Genomic DNA, 22,299 nt, shown 5'->3' on the forward strand with positions numbered 1-22,299 from the left:
GAGATGGCTGCCTCGCTTCGCGTTCCTAGGAAACTATGCAGTTTTTTGTTTTTTTTACGTGTTATTTCTTACATTAGTACCCCAAGCCTTCTTAGGTTTCATTACTTACAGTCGAGAAGAACTACTGAATATAAGATCAGCGTCAACTCACCATCAGTACGACCAAGAATATGACTTTCGCGAAGCGGATCCTGTGTTCTGCCTTTCAACCAGGACAACGGAATGGATCCCAGCCGGCGACCCAAAAAAACGACTTCGTAAAAGAGGGAAACGAGGCGGTCTTCTGGTCAGACTACGTAGAGGGGCACATCGTGCCCCACTTCCTAGCATTCTTCTCGCCAATGTCCAGTCTCTTGACAACAAGGTTGATGAAATCCGAGCAAGGGTAGCATTCCAGAGGGACATCAGAGACTGTAACGTTCTTTGCTTCACGGAAACATGGCTCACTGGAGAGACGCTCTCGGTGGCGGTGCAGCCAGCGGGTTTCTCCACGCATCGCGCCGACAGAAACAAACACCTTTCTGGTAAGAAGAGGGGCGGGGGCGTATGCCTTATGGCTAACGAGACGTGGTGTGATCACAGAAACATACAGGAACTCAAATCCTTCTGTTCACATGATTTAGAATTCCTCACAATCAAATGCAGACCGCATTATCTACCAAGAGAATTCTCTTCGATTATAATCACAGCCTTATATATTCCCCCCCAAGCAGACAATGGATGGCTCTGAACGAACTTTATTTGACTCTTTGCAAACTGGAATCCATACATCCTGAGGCTGCATTCATTGTAGCTGGGGATTTTAACAAGGCTAATCTGAAAACAAGACTCCCTAAAATGTATCAGCATATCGATTGCGCCACCAGGGCTGGCAAAACCTTGGATCACTGTTATTCTAACTTCCGCGACGCATATAAGGTCCTGCCCCGCCCCCCTTTCGGAAAAGCTTACCACGACTCCATTTTGCTGATCCCTGCCTACAGACAAAAACTAAAACAAGAAGCTCCCACGCTGAGGTCTGTCCAACGCTGGTCCGACCAAGCTGATTCCACACTCCAAGACTGCTTCCATCACGTGGACTAGGACATGTTTCGTATTGCGTCAGGCAACAACATTGACGAATACGCTGATTCGGTGTGCGAGTTCATTAGAACGTGCGTTGAAGATGTCGTTCCCATAGCAACGATTAAAACAACCAGAAACCGTGGATTGATGGCAGCATTCGCATGAAACTGAAAGCTCGAACCACTGCTTTTAATCAGGGCAAGGTGACTGGTAATATGACTGAATACAAACAGTGCAGCTATTCCCTCCGTAAGGCTATCAAACAAGCTAAGGGTCAGTATAGAGACAAAGTAGAATCTCAATTCAACGGCTCAGACACAAGAGGTATGTGGCAGGGTCTACAGTCAATCACGGACTATAAGAATAAATCCAGCTCAGTCACGGACCAGGATGTCTTGCTCCCAGGCAGACTACATAACTTTTTTGCCCGCTTTGAGGACAATACAGTGCCACTGACACGGCCTGCAAAGGAAACATGCGGCCTCTCCTTCACTGCAGCCGAGGTGAGTAAAACGTTTAAGCGTGTTAACCCTCGCAAGGCTGCAGGCCCAGACGGCATCCCCAGCCGTGCCCTCAGAGCATGCGCAGACCAGCTGGCTGGTGTGTTTACGGACATATTCAATCAATCCCTATCTCAGTCTGCTGTTCCCACATGCTTCAAGAGGGCCACCATTGTTCCTGTTCCCAAGAAAGCTAAGGTAACTGAGCTAAACGACTACCGCCCCGTAGCACTCACTTCCGTCATCATGAAGTGCTTTGAGAGACTAGTCAAGTACCATATCACCTCCACCCTACCTGACACCCTAGACCCACTCCAATTTGCTTACCGCTCAAATAGGTCCACAGACGACGCAATCTCAACCACACTGCACACTGCCCTAACCCATCTGGACAAGAGGAATACCTATGTGAGAATGCTGTTCATCGACTACAGCTCGGCATTTAACACCATAGTACCCTCCAAGCTCGTCATCAAGCTCGAGACCCTGGGTCTCGACCCCGCCCTGTGCAACTGGGTACTGGACTTCCTGACTGGCCGCCCCCAGGTGGTGAGGGTAGACAACAACATCTTCACCCTGCTGATCCTCAACACTGGGGCCCCACAAGGGTGCGTTCTGAGCCCTCTCCTGTACTCCCTGTTCACCCACGACTGCGCGGCAACGCACGCCTCCAACTCAATCATCAAGTTTGCGGACGACACAACAGTGGTAGGCTTGATTACCAACAACGACGAGACGGCCTACAGGGAGGAGGTGAGGGCCCTCGGAGTGTGGTGTCAGGACAATAACCTCACACTCAACGTCAACAAAACTAAGGAGATGATTGTGGACTTCAGGAAACAGCAGAGGGAACACCCCCTATCCACATCGATGGAACAGTAGTGGAGAGGGTAGTAAGTTTTAAGTTCCTCGGCATACACATCACAGACAAACTGAATTGGTCCACCCACACAGACAGCATCGTGAAGAAGGCGCAGCAGCGCCTCTTCAACCTCAGGAGGCTGAAGAAATTTGGCTTGTCACCAAAAGCACTCACAAACTTCTATTATATATATATTATATTTATATATATTATAATTATATTTATATTTATATATTATATTTATATTTATATATATATATATATATAAATATTATATATATGGCTGGGTTTAAAAATGCTCATTAGTATCAAAGTAGACGACATGCAAGACTACAAATCCCTACAAGCTCCTGCATTTCAAATTTAGCTGACACCTTTGCTAAACAGGTATTGTGTAATTTTAAAACCTACCCAAGACAGTTCACAGAATTGTACAGTTTATAGAACAACTTTTACCAATTTTTTCAGAGACTGAAAAAGAGCTTCTATCTCAAGGCCATCAGACTGTTAAACAGCCACCACTAACATTGAGTGGCTGCTGCCTACACACTGACACTGACTCAACTCCAGCCACTTTAATAATGGGAATTGATGGGAAATGATGTAAATATATCACTAGCCACTTTAAACAATGCTACCTTATATAATGTTACTTACCCTACATTATTCATCTCATATGCATACGTATATACTGTACTCTATCATCGACTGCATCCTTATGTAATACATGTATCACTAGCCACTTTAACTATGCCACTTTGTTTACATACTCATCTCACATGTATATACTGTACTCGATACCATCTACTGTATCTTGCCTATGCTGCTCTGCACCATCACTCATTCATATCTTTATGTACATATTCTTTATCCCCTTACACGGTGTATAAGAAATTAGTTTTGGAATTGTTAGTTAGATTACTTGTTGGTTATTACTGCATTGTCGGAACTGGAAGCACAAGCATTTCGCTACACTCGCATTAACATCTGCTAACCATGTGTATGTGACAAATAAAATTTGATTTGATTTGATTTGATTAGACATACATTTTTTTATTACCATAGCATTTTTGTATGTTCTCTATAGTTATGTACTTGAAAACATAAATTCAGTGACTCGCTCCTGCAGGTTCATGCTCTACAACATCCGTAGAGTATGAACTTACCTGACACGGGAAGCGGCGCAGGTCCTAATCCAGGCACTTGTCCTCTTCCGTCTGGACTATTGCAACTCGCTGTTGGCTGGGCTCCTTGCTTGTGACATCAAACACCTGCAACTTATCCGGAATGCTGCAGCCTGCCTGGCGTTCAACATTCCCAAGTTTTCTCATTTCACCCCACTCCTCTGCACACTCCACTGGCTTCCAGTCGAAGCTCGCATCCACTACAAGACCATGGTACCTGCCTACGGAACAGCAAGAGGATCTGCCCTTTCCAACCTTCAGTCTATGCTCAAACCCTACACCCTAACCCGAGCACTGTTCTGCCTTCTCAGGTCTATTGACCCTCCCACCCCTACGGGAGAGCAGCTCCTGCTGAGCTCAGTTCTATGATTAAACAATCAAGGCCTATAAACACTTGTTGGACAATAATTGTAAAAATGAAATGCCTTTGATGGTCTCGCTGGGTGGGAGTTGACATACATCAAATTAGTTGCATTTTGTGATTTAAAAAAACATTCATTGGAGGTTGTTCCTCTGGAAAAGAGGCCATATGAAATCCACACTCTCGTCAAGAGAATCACCTCAAATGACGAGGATCACATTCATCCAACCATACTTTAGCCTTACCAGCAGATAGTGCTATGGCCTTTCCAACAGACAGACTTCACTTGCCCTCATAAGGACTCACCCTAGAAGCAAAGAGGTAGCTAAATCAAAACGGGATATTGTATATGTCTATCAGGGGCACAACTTTCACTGGGGATGGGGAAGGGGAGTGTTTATCCAACAAAATAAAAATAATAATAATTATATCCCCCCATTTCTAAAACCAAAGTTGTGCCCCTGTGTCAAACTTTTGTCAAAATAAACTGCAATGCAAGCTGGGCAATGTTTTCTGGTATTTAGTTCATCGTTTTTCAGTGTTTTATGGCCACGTTTGAATGCATAACATTGAGAGAAAGAGAACACATTTTTATTATGTGCTTTCAAACAAGCCATTAAAAACAGAGGATTTGCAAGACACAGTTGTACTCCGTATGGTATTCATACAAAAGTGGTGGGCTGTAATAGGCTATCATGCTCCGTTGTCATCTGTGGTTGTCATCCAGACAGGAGTGGTTATGCCGCGTTCATATGCTAGTCGGAACTCTGAAATATCCTATTTGCTAACTGGTTATACACCCTCCGTTTCCGACTTGCACTTGAACGCGGCACTACATGCCAGCTTGATCCCCCTGTAGCGCGAGTGTCATTTAGGGAGTTGCTCGGCCCAAGCCAGACTCACCAACACACCCTGCCAAGCGACACTGTCCTGACAAATTAAGCCCTCTCCTGCAGCCTCAAAACACCCGCCGCGGCCTAGAAAACGTCTAAATCACACAGCATACGGTAAGCAATTCATTTGAATGTGTGTACCGACACTCTGGCGCCTGTTACAATGATGCATTAAATCAATGAAGCAAGATAGATGCCACTGATAGCGCTGATTTAACCAGAACCGGACCGCTATTCTTTCCGTTATTCTTTCAATGAAGCAAAATAGATGCCAGTGACAGCGCTGATTTAACCAGACCCGGACCGTTATTCTTTCGATGATCATTAGGCTATACTCATAGGCTACGATTTAAAACATAAACTAAATATGCATTCAGTCCTATTCTACTGGCGATGTTTCGCTGCTTTGATACTATTTGCTGAAACTATATATTTGGTGAAAGATGATTTTTTTTTTGTGCGTAATTGGAGTAAAACAGCCATCATTATGAACTACAAAAAAATGTTAACAGAGACTATGACTTTAATTGAGCTATCTGAGGATGCCATGTAATATATGGACCGACAGTGAAACACTTGAATGAAACCATTGGAAAAAACAATGACATTTGCCAATAAAAAGAGAACAAAGAAAAGAGTCCAACATCAAGATGTCAGATTACATTTGGATGCACAAATCATTATAATATGTGGAAGAAGATCTTACACTCTGATGATTCCCCCTTTGTGAACCATAGTTAATCAAACTGTTACAACTTTGTAATAACATAATAACTTTGTTAAAGTTGTATAAGAGTTTATAGGTTTTGCACGACACAGAGAGACATGCTTCTGAATGCATGCTTCACTATGCACAGTGACTGTCAAATTATTAATGATCATTTTACAATATCAAAATATTCCTGCTAAATGTATATTGCTTGAAAGGGTGTGCAAGTGTGTGTCAATCAAATGGCACACATGATTGCCTGTTTGTCTATGCCTACTGTTCATATCCCATCAACAGTTGGGCATTCTCATATCTATAAATGGACATCCTTAGTCACCATGGAAACACTCACAACTCCAAACACTGGCCTTGCATGATGAATAACCAATATAAGTGGAAGTTTCAGTGTTGCGTGTTGGCCTTTGGTTGTCTGTAAAAAAAGAATGTGTGTGTGCGTGCATGCGTGTGTGTGAGACAGAGCAACCTGAAACTCAGTCAGCAGGGGAAGTGTCTGATTCTTACCCACACAGATGTGAGGGCCCAGACCAGGGAAAGCTGTCTGACGCCACAAATTACAGCACACCTAATCCCTCTGTGTCTCACTTTAACACACATTATCCACTGTGTTAGCTGGAGCAATAACCATATATAAGTGTTGGGTGTGTGTTATGTGCGTCATTACTTTTATGAGAGAGAGAATGAAAGAGAAGCCAGGTAAATAAGATGTTATTTGTCCTTGACTTTGAACCCTTTTAGAAACGGTACCCGCCCACGCACAAGTTTAATGTCCGACCTTACAACCGGAGTTGTGTGTTTACACTGCCATAAAGTCAGTCTGGCTCTGATTCTCTTCCTCTCCAGGTGATGTTATAATCTGTGTAAACACTGCAGTATGTAGATGGAGAGAAGGGGTTAAAGGAGCCAAACTGAATGTCTATCTGGGAAGGCCTGTAGAGTTGAGGGTAGGCACATGATACACACTCAGCTGAGGGAGAAGCCTGAGTGGAGAAAATGAGTCACCCCTAAATTAGTACTGAGGAATCTCTCTTCCAAACCGAACTATAGGAAACTTAGGATGGACGTGAAGATCGTCATCAATGCATTGATTTGAGTACTAGACATAACACTTGAACCCTATCAGATTGAGAGCAAAAAAACGAGTTAACTTTTTGGTTTTCCTGTTATGATTGTGTATTTCGTGTAATCTATAACGTAATTGGTTTATAGCAACAGCTCTCAGTACTTTGCAGTTTCTCGAATCCAGCATCCCTCCTTTCTCTTGGCCTCAGTAAAGACCTTGTAGCAGCTTACCCAGAACACATTCCAAGCTTTTTTCCAGTTCATCTGATACTGAGGAATAAAAAGGGGCTGGTTGGTGGGGGAGGGGTGCAGCGTACAGGCCAGCAGCAAGTCCCTGAGGGGCGGGAATACTGGAATGACTAACTAACTTTTATGTGGTTGTGGAGAAGATGGACGGGTAATGACTTGCGTAAGTCTTGAGGATTTGCATGGGGCAGCTCTGTTATCCTCATGTGCCAATGAGACTGGGACCAGCAGTCAGGTGATCTGTTCTATTTATTCTCCCTCCTGTGGAGTATGAAGTCTACCAAACTACCCCCTCTGAGTCACTGACCAGAACAGAGAGCAGATTATCATCAGAGAAGTGACTGAGTTAGAGTATAGTTTGTGTTGACAGTGACACATAACATAGGCATATAGTAATTTCTGCTAGTATAGCATTGCTAGTCAACACTGTGAGGCCCAGGGACATGATTTACAGTAAACAAATGACATCCCCTCTCCTAGCACATAAGCAGACAAGTAATTACAGAGGAAGATACCGTTGCTTGTATCTAAGTAAAGTTGCAGCAGTGTCACTTGTCAGGTTTCTGCAATATATTTTTATGAATGCATGTATTCATATCATATACAGAAAATAATCATATATGCAATGCAACTTAATTAGCTGCTTTCTCTGATGAGACGTGACAGTGGGAGCTGAGAGGAGCTGGCTTCCCGCTCAAAGAAAGATTCCTGCAGGGTTCTTGCTCAGATGATGTTTCATATGTAAATACCTTGGTAGTGATCTAGCACTGGGGGCCTTGATGTTCTCACAGAGAGAACAGTCCTCTCTGTCAGAGTAGAGATCACAGTTACAGGTATTTGGTCATGTAACATCATACTTCATACTGCAAGCACTTCAAAAAGTTTGGAATTAAAGTTTGGAATTCATTTAATACAAATTGTTCAAGGCATGGAAACATAGTGAGCTGCAGGTGTAGTTCTCTCCATATAAATAAGAATGAATAGAACGGGTGTCCCCATTCAAGTCAATGATGGCATAATGGGTGGATTAACGGTCATTGCGTGATGTACCCATAGGAGCAAAGCAGGAAGCAAAAGCAGGAAGTGTACCCAGCAATGTACCCAGCAATCTGTGCTGTGATTTGTTGAATCAACTCAAATTACATTACAAAAAATGCATTCCATTGCATGAGCCACATCAGTTAGCATCATTTGAATGAACATTCTACCTTACCATGGAAATGACCTCATAATACCAAGCAACCATTGCGAGGGTACCCATGATGAGTTTACCAGTTGAATGGCAAGTGTTAGAGGTTTCAAGCCCATTCTATTCATTCATCATTTATTTATATGGCTCTCTCTATCTGGAGGCATGGCAATGTTCATGGTGTTGGACAGAGTTTCAAGTAAAAGCTGACTTGGGCTGATCTGTCAATATACATTAGTTCAAATCAAATTGTATTTGTCACATGCGCCGAATACAACCTTACAGTGAAATGCTTACTTACAAGCCCTAACCAACAATGCAGTTAATTATTATTATTATTATTATATATTTTTAGCCTAAAAAAAATAAGAATGAGAAATAAAAGTAACAATAATTAAAGAGCAGCAGTAAAATAACAATAGCGAGGCTATATACAGGGAGTACCGGTACAGAGTCAATGTGCAGGGGCACCAGTTAGTCGAGGTAATTGAGGTGATATGTACATGTAGGTAGAGTTATTAAAGTGACTATGCATAGATAATAACAGAGAGTAGCAGCCGTGTAAAAGAGGGGGGGGGGGGGGCAATATGCAAATAGTCTGGGTAGCCATTTGATTAGATGTTCAGGAGTCTTATGGCTTGGGGGTAGAAGCTGTTAAGAAGCCTTTTGGAACTAGACTTGGCACTCCGGTACTGCTTGCCATACGGTAGCAGAGAGAACAGTCTATGACTAGGGTGGCTGGAGTCTTTGACAAATTTTAGGGCCTTTCTCTGACACCGCCTAGCATAGAGGTCCTGGGTGGCAGGAAGCTTGGCCCCAGTGATGTACTGTGCCATATGCACTACTCTCTGTAGTGCCTTGCGGTCAGAGGCCAAGTAGTTGCCATACCAGGCAGTGATGCAACCAGTCAGGATGCTCTCGATGGTGCGGCTGTATAACCTTTTGAGGATCTGAGGACACATGCCAAATCTTTTCAGTCTCCTGAGGGGGAATAGGTTTTGTTGTGTCCTCTTAATGACTGTCTTGGTGTGCTTGGACCATGTTAGTTTGTTGGTGATGTAGACACCAAGGAACTTGAAGCTCTCAATTTGCTCCACTACAGCCCCATCTATGAGAATGGGGGCGTGCTCGGCCCTCCTTTTCCCGTAGTCCACAATCATCTCCTTTGTCTTGATCACTTTGAGGGAGAGATGGTTGTCCTGGCACCACACGGCCAGGTCTCTGACCTCCTCCCTATAGGCTGTCTTGTCGTTATTGGTGATCAGGCCTACCACTGTTGTGTCATTGGCAAACTTAATGATGGTGTTGGAGTCGTGCCTGGCCGTGCAGTCATGAATGAACAGGGAGTACAGGAGGGGACTGAGCACTCACCCTGAGAGGCCCCCGTGTTGAGGACCAGCGTGGTTGATGTGTTGTTACCTACCCTTACCACCTGGGGGTGGCCCGTCAGGAAGTCCAGGATCCAGCTGCAGAGGGGGGTGTTTAGTCCCAGGTTCCTTAGATCCCCGGGAGCTGTAAATCTGACTTCATGATCTGGTGTTGATCAAATTATTATATTTTCAACTGAAACAGGAATCAATGTGTTGTTTATGGCCAATGGTTTGTTCTCTGTTTGCTCTCTCCGGTGGCAGATTGTTCCCCCTGTGAAATTTGTAACAGGACAGATACCCGTGTGATTGAAAACTACATCAATATTGAACTTTACGATGGCTATAAGACTTACTACCATGTCTTCATGTAAGAAAAGATATGGGAAATAAGTATGTGGTTACTTGTGAAATTTGTCATAGGTTACAAAAGAGTAGAGACAGAGGAAAAAGGAACATCATATTCTTTGGGGTTAGGGTTGCCTGAATTCTCTCCCAAACAAAGATCACGTGTGAATTTTTTTCCATGCACTGATGCTGAGGGTTAGTCATAGAAGGAGACCCAAACGGCAGTCTTTCCCTAAATATATTAGTTGGAGACTTGAGTCCTGAGGCATGCAGATGGGCCCCGGTGCAGAAAGCACTGCGTTTACTCTCTAGAACATGGCCTCATTTAGGAGCACAGAGCAGCCTGTTTGCGCTGTCTGAAATGTTGTGTGGATAGAATTCATTCAGGGTGTGTTATGCTATGTAGATGTAGGCCTACCGTAACAGTAATTTAACTTCTCATTTGATTTGAACTGTTGTTGTTGTGTGTTTCAAAACGGATAAGAAACGAGGCCTTGTAATCTTATCTTGATCGGTTACTGCTTTTGAAACCTGAGCAAATATAGATGTCTGACACTTCCCTTTCAGTGGGCATCACCTTATGTGTTTGGTTGCTGTGGAAACAGTGTGTGGCAGGGCTACTGTCTAAGTGCAGGAACCAACTAAGGCATGATTACCTGGCATCTAGACCACTGACTGAACATTTTGAAACGCTTTTCTGTGGTCACTATAGTGATCTGCAAAGAGGATCGGTATTAAGTTAGACAGTTAAGACTCCTCAAGTCTTAAAAATCTCAACCATTCCCACATGCCAAAATGAGCTCAAATACAATATGTGATAATCTCACTGAGTGTAGCCATCCACTCCATGCCTTTAATACAGTTCCTCATTTTGGTGTCTGATATGACTGAAGTGTGATGTTTGTGGGCCTGTCCCATTGGGCTGTGTGCCTGACTGCGAGTGTGCTGTGTGTGTGTGCACTATGCCGTAGTTCATCTATGGTCTCTCCCCTCTCTTCTCTACACACACTTATAATGTGGTGGCACCACTGCTGGGGCTGCCGGTCTCAAACCGAGTCACAGCACTTTCCCATCAGAGAGAGGAAGAAACACCCAACACCCAGCACAGGGCACCAATGAGTCACCACATCACACATTATTAACTCACGACTCTAAATGTTATCTTTATATCCATGACAACAGCTCTCAGTGAAGGGAGTGGCTCCCTTCTGCAAAATATGTCCATAAATTGTAGAGACTGACTTTTCTTGTCTTTCACTAGATCTTGGTCCTTGGTCCATATTTGTTCTTATCTTACTGTCTCTGTATAACTTGGCAATTGGTGAATTAATAGTGTTCCATATCATCAATATCTTCTATCAAAGCATGTGTGTGTGTGTGATCTTTCCATGCAGTCAGCATGGTGTACCATCCTGAGTTTGAGAAGGCTGGCCAGCAGGCGGGCCTGCAGGTGTGGAGGATTGAGAAGTTTGACCTGGTGGCCGTGCCAGAGAATCTGTATGGAAGCTTCTACACGGGAGATGCCTACCTCATCCTCAACACCATCAAGCAGCGCTCCGGGAACCTGCAGTATGACCTGCACTTCTGGCTGGGTGAGGACAGAACCAGGAGCAGGATGGGTTGCATTACAAACCCTGGTGGATATGATTGACGTCATAGAAATACTTTTACTAGAATGGGCATCCTCTTTCAAGTCACTGTGACTTGTGGTGGGTATGTACTGTAATTCTATCTCTATGATTGATGGGATATGGGCTAAGTGAGTGATATTCAAACTTGGTTCATTCGATGTACCGGTATGTGTCCATTGAGTTTTGCTTTAGGGAAATAGTCATCCATGACGTCTGTGGAATCTAGCAGACTAAGTAGCTATTGGGGGTTGGGCCTCCATTGTACAAAGACAAGAGAGTAAAACATTGCAATTCAGAGGTTGAGTTTAACTTCTGTGGTTTTTCTACCCAGGCGACTTTTGCACCCAGGATGAGAGTGGAGCAGCAGCCATCTTCACAGTCCAGATGGATGACTATTTGGGAGGTAAACCCATCCAGTACCGTGAGGTCCAGGGACATGAATCCAAAGTATTGCTGGGTTACTTCAAGGCTGGACTGAAGTACTTGGTGAGGAGATGTTATTTGAGATAACAATTAGAATTTTCTTTGACAGTTTTGTCATTATTGAGCTTAAACCCAGGTCATGACACACATAATATTGCATTCATACCTCAGGCAGGGGTATTGTTATAAACTAGTCTCTATACCTAAATTGTTTTGGAGTACATCAACCATTTAATAGGTATAAAGTATGCCCTCATTGTATTGTCCCCTTTTTTGTGATAATAAAGTTAATCTAATCTAATGGTGGAAATATGCCCTAGAAATGTGAATGGCTCCATATTAACCGTGCCATATCTTTTGTCACTGTTTTAGAAAGGAGGCGTAGCATCTGGGTTCAAACATGTTGTTACCAACGAGGTGGTTATGCAGCGGGTGCTACAGGTCAAAGGTCGGCGTGTTGTCAGGGCGACGGAGGTGCCTGTCAGCTGGGACAGCTTCAACCAGGGAGACTGCTTCATCCTGGACCTGGGCAGCGTGAGTTACCATCAGGCTGAGGGAGACGGTGTACTTTTAATTTCATAGGACTTAGTGTCATCAAACATTGGCGTCACATTTCAATAAAATAAACAGAGAAGCATGCACATTGCATGTTTCACGTCTTGCTTAAGAGAAAAGAGAAACGTTTAATAGAGAGATTGTCCAAATACACATACAATTCTTGCAAACAAATTCCTGGCCGATGCTGACCACATCACGTATCCTGTTTGTTGTGTATCTCTCCTCCCACAGGAGATCTACCAGTGGTGTGGCTCCCAGAGCAACCACTTTGAGAAGCTGAAGGCCACTCAGGTTGCCAAGGGTATCCGTGACAACGAGCGCAGTGGGCGAGCCCGCGTGTACGTGTGTGACGAGGGAGCAGAGCGAGACAAGATGATAGAGGTGAGATCATAAACCACTAAAGAACAGAAGAGTCTTCTTACTCTCTTTATCACTCTTTCTGTCTGTGATTGGTTGACGTTTATTGTGGTGTTTAATGGTGAATAATGGACTTTTGAATAAACTCCAGCTGTGGTTAAAGCATTGTTTAATTTTCAACAGTATATCTAAAAGGGATCTTCTCTGTGCGTCTTCAGGTTCTGGGAGATAAACCCCACTTTCCTGAAGGATCTTCTGATGACATCAAAGCTGATGCCTCAAACAGGAAGATGGCCAAACTGTACAAGGTGGGAAAACAGGGAACAATCTACTGAAACCAAGATCAACTGGTCTAGCTGCATAATGAGAACATCTGAGGACTTTTCACATACACGTCTCTGATCTCTCTGCAATTCTTCCTCTGTCGCTCCTCATCTCCCCCAGGTGTCAAATGCCAGTGGAGACATGTCCATGTCCATGGTGGCAGCAGAGAACCCATTCTCCCAGAGTGCATTGGAGTCCAGCGACTGCTTCATCCTGGATCACGGCTCCGATGGCAAGATCTTCATCTGGAAAGGTCAGCTGGGTTCACCCAATATCAAAGACATATTTATGATCAGCTGATTTTTCACAGTTTGCAACACTCTCCACCAATTCAACCAGTCAATGAAAGCATAATACTGTAGCTGGAATTGTTTTGGCATGGTATGGCTGCTGACATGTCCATTTGGTAACACGTAGAATTACAGACCACATTTAGAGAATGAGACATTGTCTTGGACAGTTTCACATGATAAACTTCCACAGAGAGCATATGATGCAACCACGGGTGTCATTTCAGCTTAACCTCCAAGAAATGTATATAAAATTGAAGCTCATTTACTGCATTTCTACACCATTTAAAAACTCAAAAATGCAACTTGGAGAACAGCAAAAACAACTTCCAGCCATTATCATCTTGTTGCGGTAGCTTCAATCACCTCAGTCAATAGGGGACTTAACATTCGACAAACACGTCATACAATAATTAGTTGCAACGCACGAGGGATTAAAACTAGTTTTGTTTCATGTGAAGTCAAACAGCAGTTACCTAGCCAAAGCCATCTACTACAGCCATCTTTAACTCTGCACTCTTTTGAGAAAAAGTTTTGCTGTTCCCAGCAGCTGCATCGAAGCACCTCCCATTAAGCCTGCTAGCCACACAAACAGCCTTCCCTCCAACTCCCAGGTGTCCGCATAGTTCTAAAGTCAGCCTTCTAATACCACTAAAGTACATTTGCCTTTTAATCAGGATTGGAATGATTTTATTAGCCTATTTGACATTTTTGGTGTTGAGCTAAGGTATGGCGAGCGCCATACCCTACCGTACACAATTGATACCCCTGGATGCAACTGAAAGGTGTTGTTCTTAATTCAAAATATAATTGTCCTCCGTTATTTATATAAAGTCCTCTGTCTTTATAGTTTCTAAGTGGTTGAATTCATTAAACCCACTTTTTGTATTTCTCACCCAACTTCCACACACTCTTACCCAGGTAAAGAAGCCAACTTGGAGGAGCGTAAGGCAGCCATGAAGGCAGCAGATGAGTTCATCAAGAAGATGGGCTACCCCAAACACACCCAGGTGCAGATCCTGCCGGAGATGGGAGAGACGCCTCTCTTCAAACAGTTCTTCAAGAACTGGCGTGACATGGACCAGACGGAGGGTCTGGGTGTGGCCTATGTCTCCAACAGCATCGCCAAGCTAGAGAAGGTGCCATTTGATGCTGCCACACTCCACGACTCCCCCGCCATGTCTGCCCAGCACGGCATGGTGGATGGTGGAAACGGAGAGAAGCAGGTGGGTGGACAAGACCAATGGCTGGGCCTGTGCCCACATTGTATGACAAGCCTTCCCAGTAATCTTTCTTAGAGTAACTATCAGGATGAGTATTTAACCTGCATTTAATTTAACCTGTATTTAACTAGGCAAGTCAGTTAAGAACTAATTCTTATTTACAATGATGGCCTAGGAACAGTTAACTGCCTTGGTCAGGGGCAGCACAACAGATTTTTACCTTGTCAGCTCTGGGGATTCAATCTAGCAACCTTTCGGTTACTGGCCCAACGCTCTAACCACTAGGCTACCTGCCGCCCCAGTATTGCTTGTCACTATCAACTTTATGTATTAGGGCTATTATACAGTAAAAATAATTCTGTGAGCTAATCTATGTAGACTGTGAGGGAGGTATGCTAGGGTTTCAGCCCAATGTAGCCGATAGAGGAAGGATATTGAAGTAGGAAATCTCTGATGAACAGATAGCAACCAAATGACAGGGGCATGAATTTGTATTTACATATATAGCTCTGTTTTGGTAGCCTGCCACCATTAGGGGTCACATCATGCGTATGTTTATGGACAGATCTGGCGTATTGAGGGATCAGACAAGGTGGAAGTGGACCCCTCCACACATGGACAGTTCTATGGCGGAGACAGTTACATCATCCTCTATAACTACCACCATGGAGGACGCCAAGGGCACATCATCTACATGTGGTAAGAGAGACACTAAAGTAAAAGTCAAATTAAACAGTAGAGAGACAATCTGAAGAGATACATTGCTAACTAGAATGTCTCTCAGGCAAGGAAGTGACTCTTCCCAGGACGAAATTGGTGCTTCGGCCATCTTGGGTGCCCAGTTGGACGATGAGCTTGGTGGTGGGCCTGTGCAGGTAATGAATGTGTGTTTGTAAGTGGATGGGTGTGTGTGTGGGTATAGAAGTGGCATATTCCTTTTTTCTATGGTTTCCTCTTAGCCTCATCTATATTCGAACCAGTAACCCTGTGTAACCCCGTGTAACCCCGTGTGTCACTCTCCCTCTTCCACTCATTGTTTCCTGTCTTTCATTTGCTTTCTCTCCCCAGGTTTCAGGTGCTCCTATTACCAGCCACTCTCAGGGCTGCATAACTCAGTACAGAGCAGAGTATTTAACTGATATGGCTCAATGTGTTTACAGAGAAATGAGCTGGTTGAAATCAACAGGGACCCAAAACAGGATATTAAGGGCCATGTTTATGAGGGTGTTCCCTTTATCCGCTCGGATTCTGTTGCTTCATCACTCTGGCACAGTTACTGTTCCCCGACGAGCCAATTCCCTGACCTGTTGTAGGGACAAAGAGCTGTCTTGCTCGTCCTTATGAGATGTGCTCAACTCAAGCAAGGACCATTGCATAGGTTATATAGAGGCCACCAGTGATTCTAGGTCAGCTTTTCCCAAACTCGGTCCTGGGGACCCCAAGGAGTGCACATTTTGTTTATTGTCCGAGCCTTACACACCTGATTCAAATAAGGGACTCATCATCAAGCTTTTCTTATTTGAATCAGCTGTGTAGAGCCAGAGCAACAACCAAAGCATGCACACCTTGGGGTCCCCGAACCGAGTTAGGGAAACGCTGTTGTGGGTTGTCTTATATACTGCAGTTCATTATGATTTGGCTAGATCATGCCCTGGCTCTGTATAAGGTTCCATGCTCTGGGAATGTCTGCAACCATCTCTTTCTGTCTATCTGTCTGTTTGTGCCTGTCAGTCTCACCTTCCTGTCTATAGCCAGTATGAAAAAGGGGCCCTGCACTACGTAGTTATTTAATTGATTTGTTATAATGCATGACTAACAGTGATCCTACATTTGTGGAGAAGCCCACCAGGGTGGAAAAGTCAGTCACAAACCTGTTTATGTTCCATCAAACTGTCCATGAATTCTAACAGCTGATGGCTACCCAGACCCCTCTTTTACGCTGCTGCTCCTCTCTGTTTATCTTCTATGCATAGTCACTTTAATAACTCTACCAACATGTACCAAATTCCTCAACTAACCGGTGCCCCTGCATATTTACTCTGTACCGGTAAAACTCTGTATTTAGCCTTGCTATTGTTATTTTACTGCTGCTGTTTAATTATTTGTTCATTTTAATTTCTATTTTTTTTACTTATCTATTTTTTACTAAATAAGTTTTAAGAAAAAAAGTGTTAAAGCATTGTTGGTTAAGGGCTTGTAAGTAAGTATAGTTTGTTAAGGGCTTGTAAGTAAGCATTGTTGGTTAAGGGCTCGTAAGTAAGCATTGTTGGTTAAGGGCTCGTAAGTAAGCATTGTTGGTTAAGGGCTCGTAAGTAAGCATGGTTGGTTAAGGGCTTGTAAGAAAGTATTGTTTGTTAAGGGCTTGTAAGTAAGCATTGTTGGTTAAGGGCTCGTAAGTAAGCATGGTTGGTTAAGGGCTCGTAAGTAAGCATGGTTGGTTAAGGGCTTGTAAGTAAGTATTGTTTTTTAAGGGCTTGTAAGTAAGCATTGTTGGTTAAGGGCTCGTAAGTAAGCATTGTTGGTTAAGGGCTCGTAAGTAAGCATTGTTGGTTAAGGGCTTGTAAGTAAGCATTGTTGGTTAAGGGCTTGTAAGTAAGCATTGTTGGTTAAGGGCTTGTAAGTAAGCATTGTTGGTTAAGGGCTTGTAAGTAAGCATTGTTGGTTAAGGGCTTGTAAGTAAGCATTTCACTGTAAGGTCTACAACTGTTGAATTTGGCGCATGTGACAAATTCAATTTGCTTTAATTTGACACACAATCATACATACATTTGTAACAGTGTGATTCATAGTCATTCAACAGAAACAGTATTTAGAGGAACTCAGTGCATGGAAATTAGTCATCACACTAAACATCCAAGATTGAAACATTGCCTCACACATGTTTTCAGTACAGAGGTAGACTTCTTCATTAACTCTGTGCAATATGCACCTAATCTCTATTTCTCCGATTAGTAGTCTCCAATTTTGAAAACAAATAAAACTGAACAAGGCTTTGTGCAGGCTCACCCAGGTCCCAAAATGTCAGGAATGGTGTTAAGGGGAGAACAAACACACTCGAGAGACTAAACAGGGAGAAATGCACACAGTCAGACTTTGGATAGCCCATTGCTTTGGGATAGTTAGGGACCGTCAATAAACTACACAATGTAAGTGGGATAACATTTTCATGTTGCACATCTTTTAGTTCTCTCATTAAATGCTTTTAATATTTGTATATGATTTTAGTTGGTTTGAGGTTATTAAGTAATTGAAATTTGGAGCTATGGACCTTTTAAAAATATTGTCCTATGTACATTGTGTAATTTACTGATGGTCCCTAACTAGCCCCGATTGGGAAATCGAATGTTAAACCAAATTGACCATGCGCATTACATTTGGGTCGCATGCAACTGCGCTCTGAATTGATGATTGGGTGCTGCCAGCTGTGGGAACAATTCAAATAAACACAGCCCACTGAAACCTGTTACGGTACTCATCATTCCGTGACATACTGCACAATTTATCCTATCATCTCGAAAATGATTTCCGTTTTGGACGAGACTGACATTATGTTCATAATTATTCTATTTACACTTTGTTAATTTTTACACAAAATACATTTTTCTGACTCATATCAATGCCACATTGGCCATTTTCTAATCAAGAAGTTGCTTTTTAGGAGCAGTTGCTCTTTAAGGGTAGGAGAGAAAGAAGGCCCCTTTGTGCTGGCGGATGGCGAGACAAGCTTGCTGCATCCACTAAACAGGACTTCCTGTTGTCAACCAGCCAGACAGATACACAGCATGCTGGGAGATTAGGGTGGGGAGCGCTGTAGAACACTTAGTGCTTAGTGTTTTCATGCCTTGTTGTTCAGAGCTCACTGCTGCCACCCTGTGGGAAATATTTGCAGACACATGCAAGGCTACGTTGCAAGTATGTCCATAGATTTCCAAATAGATGTAATTAAATACAATTATATTCTTCCAAAGATCCACTTCTTTTTGTTTTTCACCACACTGGCCCATGTTGACTCCAATGCTTCCCACAGTTGTCAAGTTGGCTGGATGTCCTTTTGGTGGTGGACCATTCTTGATACACACGGAAAACTGTTGAGTGTGAAAAACACAGCAGCATTGTAGTCCTTGACACAAACCGGTGTGCCTGTCACCTACTATCATACCCCGTTCAAAGGCACTTAAATGTTTTGTCTTGCCCATTCAGCCTCTGAATGGCACACATACACAATCCATGTGTAACTCTGTGTTGTTGTATATGTCGAATTGCTATGCTTTATCTTGGCCAGGTCGCAGTTGCAAATGCGAACTTGTTCTCAACTAGCCTACCTGGTTAAATAAAGGTGAAATAAATAAAACAATGTCTCAATGATTAAACTCCTTATTTTTAATTATTTAACCAGGCAAGTCAGTTTTAAGAACAAATTCTTATTTTCAATGATGGCCTAGGAACAGTGGATTAACTGCCTTGTTCATGTTTGGTATACCTATGTGTATGTTTGTTAACTAGTTTGCTCTGTGTGGTCCAGGTGAGGGTGGCCCAGGGCAAGGAGCCAGCTCACCTCATGAGCATGTTTGGGGGGCAACCCATGGTTGTGTACAAGGGAGGTACGTCCAGAGATGGGGGCCAGTCCGCCCCCGCAGAAACACGCCTCTTCCAGGTGCGCTCCAACTCTGCAGGGTGTACAAGAGCTGTGGAGGTGAGTGACATGAGGACAATGCCTCTCTTTTTTCTGAAATCAGCTACTAAACTGCAATATATTTACAGGCATGACACTCGTGGTCATTTTCTACCCACCATGTCTTATCCACCTCTAGGTTGATGCTGTGTCCTCCAACCTGAACTCCAACGATGCCTTCCTCCTGGTGACTCCTGGAGCCTCCTTCGTGTGGATGGGCCAGGGGGCCAGTGACACTGAGAAAAATGGCACCCAGCAGCTCTGTGTTATCCTGGGGGTGTCCTCCTCAGAACTGCCTGAGGGCGGAGAGACCGGTATGTACATTGTGCCAATGACATTTGCTTACCTTTGCTCTGTGGCTGGCTGTGGCATGTCATAACCAACTGACTATTGTGTGTCTATGCAGATGATTTCTGGGAGGCTCTAGGAGGGAAGGCAGCGTACCGCACCTCCTCTAGACTCAGAAGCAAGGACAAGATGGACGCCCATCCACCCAGGCTCTTTGCCTGCTCCAACAAGTCTGGAAACTTCATTGTGAGTCCCATTATTAATATCATAAGCCATTCATGGTTAAACATCTTTAACCCTGTTTTTTCAAATGCCTTGTTGCCTTCTCCACCCAGATTGAGGAGGTGCCTGGGGAGATGACCCAAGAAGATCTGGCCACTGATGATGTCATGATCCTGGACACATGGGATCAGGTAGATAAATTAGCATGTGGTATTTTCTGAGATGTGAATGTTATTAAGTATGCAGATATAGGATCTTAATTTGACCTATATTTTAACAGCAAAATAAGGTTGACTAAAGTAAACTACATAAAAAATGCAATACTCTTAATATAACCCTGTCTTAGTGTGGGTTGTCAGTGAATTTATGTAAATCACAAAGCTCATCTGCATTTCCTGTGGGAAAGGAAAATTCTCAGCAACAAGTCCAGCTGAACAAATTAAGATCTTACACCTGCATAGTAACACAGTGGATAACATATGAATTGCTGTACATAGTCTAATGAAAGTTGAATATCCTCTTCTAGGTGTTTGTCTGGATCGGGAATGAAGCCCACGAAGAGGAGAAGACTGAGGCGATGGCCTCCGGTAAGTAATACAATTGAAAACTGCTTAATTTAATACATTATTTACGAATTATCTTGCAGGCGGTTTTACATAGAGAATGTTCATGCCACCTTTTCCTTTTGAGTGCCTTACTCATGACTACAATCATTTGATTGAGAAGTTTCCCACCGAGAAAACTGCTCTCTATAGAACTATAATTGAATCCCCTCCTCCCCAGCTGTGCGTTACATTGAGACGGACCCTGCCAACCGTGACCTCAGGACACCCATCGTGAAGATCAAGCAAGGGTTCGAGCCACCCACGTTCACCGGCTGGTTCCTGGGCTGGGACCATGAGTACTGGACCAGCGACCCCCTGGAGCGGGCCATGGCTGAGCTGGAGCTGTGAACCCTCACCTTTAACCCCTAACCCTGCCGCCTGACTTTACCGCACGCACTGAGCAGCTCCAGCCATGAGACTTAATGGGGAACCCTCTATGCCCCGCCAACCTCCTTTCTTCTGACTGCCAGTGGGAGGAGGCTTTTTGTTGATTTTTTACATTTTGAAAAAGGAAATGTGTCAAAGAATATTGAGCTTTTAGGTTAGAATGTGTTGCTTTGATTAGAGTAGAAGAGGCTGTCATAACCCTTTATATCTGATACAGAGCACTGGTGCACAATTGCAATGCCAATAAGGTACTGTAATAGAGTAGCTCTACTCCCCCACCACATGTAAAACGTATGTTTCTCATTTCATGTTTTTGTATTGTGATAATGTTGTGTCATTATTTCAGCCCACCCCTGCTTCTAAATTCATCCAAGGATATTTAGGAGCAGTGACCCAATGCAGTCTTCTGATAATAAAATGGAGACTTTATTTGTTTTTTTTACGTATGCAAATAGCATGCAAGTGACCAATAATAAGGGCTTTAATGGAACCACAGGTTTAGATAAGGCTTTGCACCTGCTACAATCTGCATTAAGATTGAAATATATTTTATACGACGTTAGCAACATTAGGCTGTTTCTATTCAGTATCTCACCATTAAGAAACCTAGAATATTACAATCATCTGAACCAACAGAGGCAGGGAGACAAAGCTTTGAGGAAATCACACTGCCAGACATAACCTCACTAGTTATCAATCCGTATCGCTACAGTTTTCGCAATAACAATTTAAAGGTCATTTTCCGATTGAGACGATATATGCAGTGTTTACCGTGAATGCAGTCTCCACTAACGTGGGAACATTGCCTTTAAATTGTATTTGTTTGGTGTCAGCCAGTCAGGAGTATAAGGATCACACAATTAACGTAACAGCAGTCAATGTCAAGTTCAATGGTTTTCCCCAGGCCTTACTATTGTTTCAATAAAACCTTATGCCACCGACACTAGATGTGTTGTCTCCATCATATATATCATGTAAAGTGTATATCATTTTTATTTAAAGGCTGAATCATAGTGAACATAACAATATGGCTTTGAAGGACAACAGTGTAAGAGAACAGTTCAGTTTCAAATGTATGTCAATACATTTACAATTCATCGTAATCAACATTGACCTTTATAGAAACTGTTCAACAGCAAGTTTGCATGATAAGGATATGAAAATATAAACATGAGAAAAAATGATTTCAATATGAGAAAAATAGGTTACAACAGAGTACTTTAGTAACATGAAATAATGTAACTATGTCCTCCTTCACACACACAGTAACACTATACACCAGAATACATTTACAATACAAAACATTCAGAACACCTGCTCTTTTCATGCCAGACTGACCAGGCCATTTCAGGTGAAAGCAATGATCCCTTATTGATGTCACTCGTTAAATCCACTTCAATAAGTGTAGATAAAGAGGAGGAGACAGGTTAAAGAATGATTTTTAAGCCTTGAGACAATTGAGACATGGATTGTGTATGTGTTTCATTCAGAGGGTGAATGGGCAAGACAAAAAAG

The 22,299-nt window shown here is 43.2% G+C and overlaps 1 protein-coding gene across 1 annotated transcript; it reads left to right on the forward strand.

The window, feature by feature from the left end:
* Positions 1-4,753: 4,753 nt before the first annotated feature.
* LOC135517924 (gelsolin-like) lies at positions 4,754-21,727 on the forward strand. Its single transcript, XM_064942650.1, has 16 exons — positions 4,754-4,979; positions 11,199-11,396; positions 11,767-11,921; positions 12,231-12,392; positions 12,648-12,797; positions 12,992-13,081; positions 13,218-13,350; positions 14,309-14,613; positions 15,176-15,309; positions 15,395-15,485; positions 19,133-19,303; positions 19,422-19,596; positions 19,689-19,816; positions 19,906-19,983; positions 20,319-20,379; positions 20,576-21,727. The coding sequence occupies exons 2-16, from the start codon at positions 11,204-11,206 to the stop codon at positions 20,743-20,745; spliced, it is 2,196 nt and encodes a 731-aa protein (XP_064798722.1). The 5' UTR covers positions 4,754-4,979; positions 11,199-11,203; the 3' UTR covers positions 20,746-21,727.
* The last annotated feature ends 572 nt before the right edge of the window (positions 21,728-22,299 follow it).

The sequence above is a fragment of the Oncorhynchus masou genome, chromosome 28 (genome assembly GCF_036934945.1).
Source record: "Oncorhynchus masou masou isolate Uvic2021 chromosome 28, UVic_Omas_1.1, whole genome shotgun sequence".
Taxonomy (NCBI): Eukaryota; Metazoa; Chordata; class Actinopteri; order Salmoniformes; family Salmonidae; genus Oncorhynchus; species Oncorhynchus masou.

What these genes read in the sequence shown, in the direction of transcription:
- LOC135517924 (XM_064942650.1), top strand. Translation starts at nt 11,204, where the DNA reads ATGGTGTACCATCCTGAGTTTGAGAAGGCTGGCCAGCAGGCGGGCCTG. An exon ending in TGACCTGCACTTCTGGCTGG is followed by an intron (nt 11,397 to 11,766) that starts GTGAGGACAGAA and finishes TTTTCTACCCAG; the next exon opens with GCGACTTTTGCACCCAGGAT. An exon ending in GTGGAAACGGAGAGAAGCAG is followed by an intron (nt 14,614 to 15,175) that starts GTGGGTGGACAA and finishes GTTTATGGACAG; the next exon opens with ATCTGGCGTATTGAGGGATC.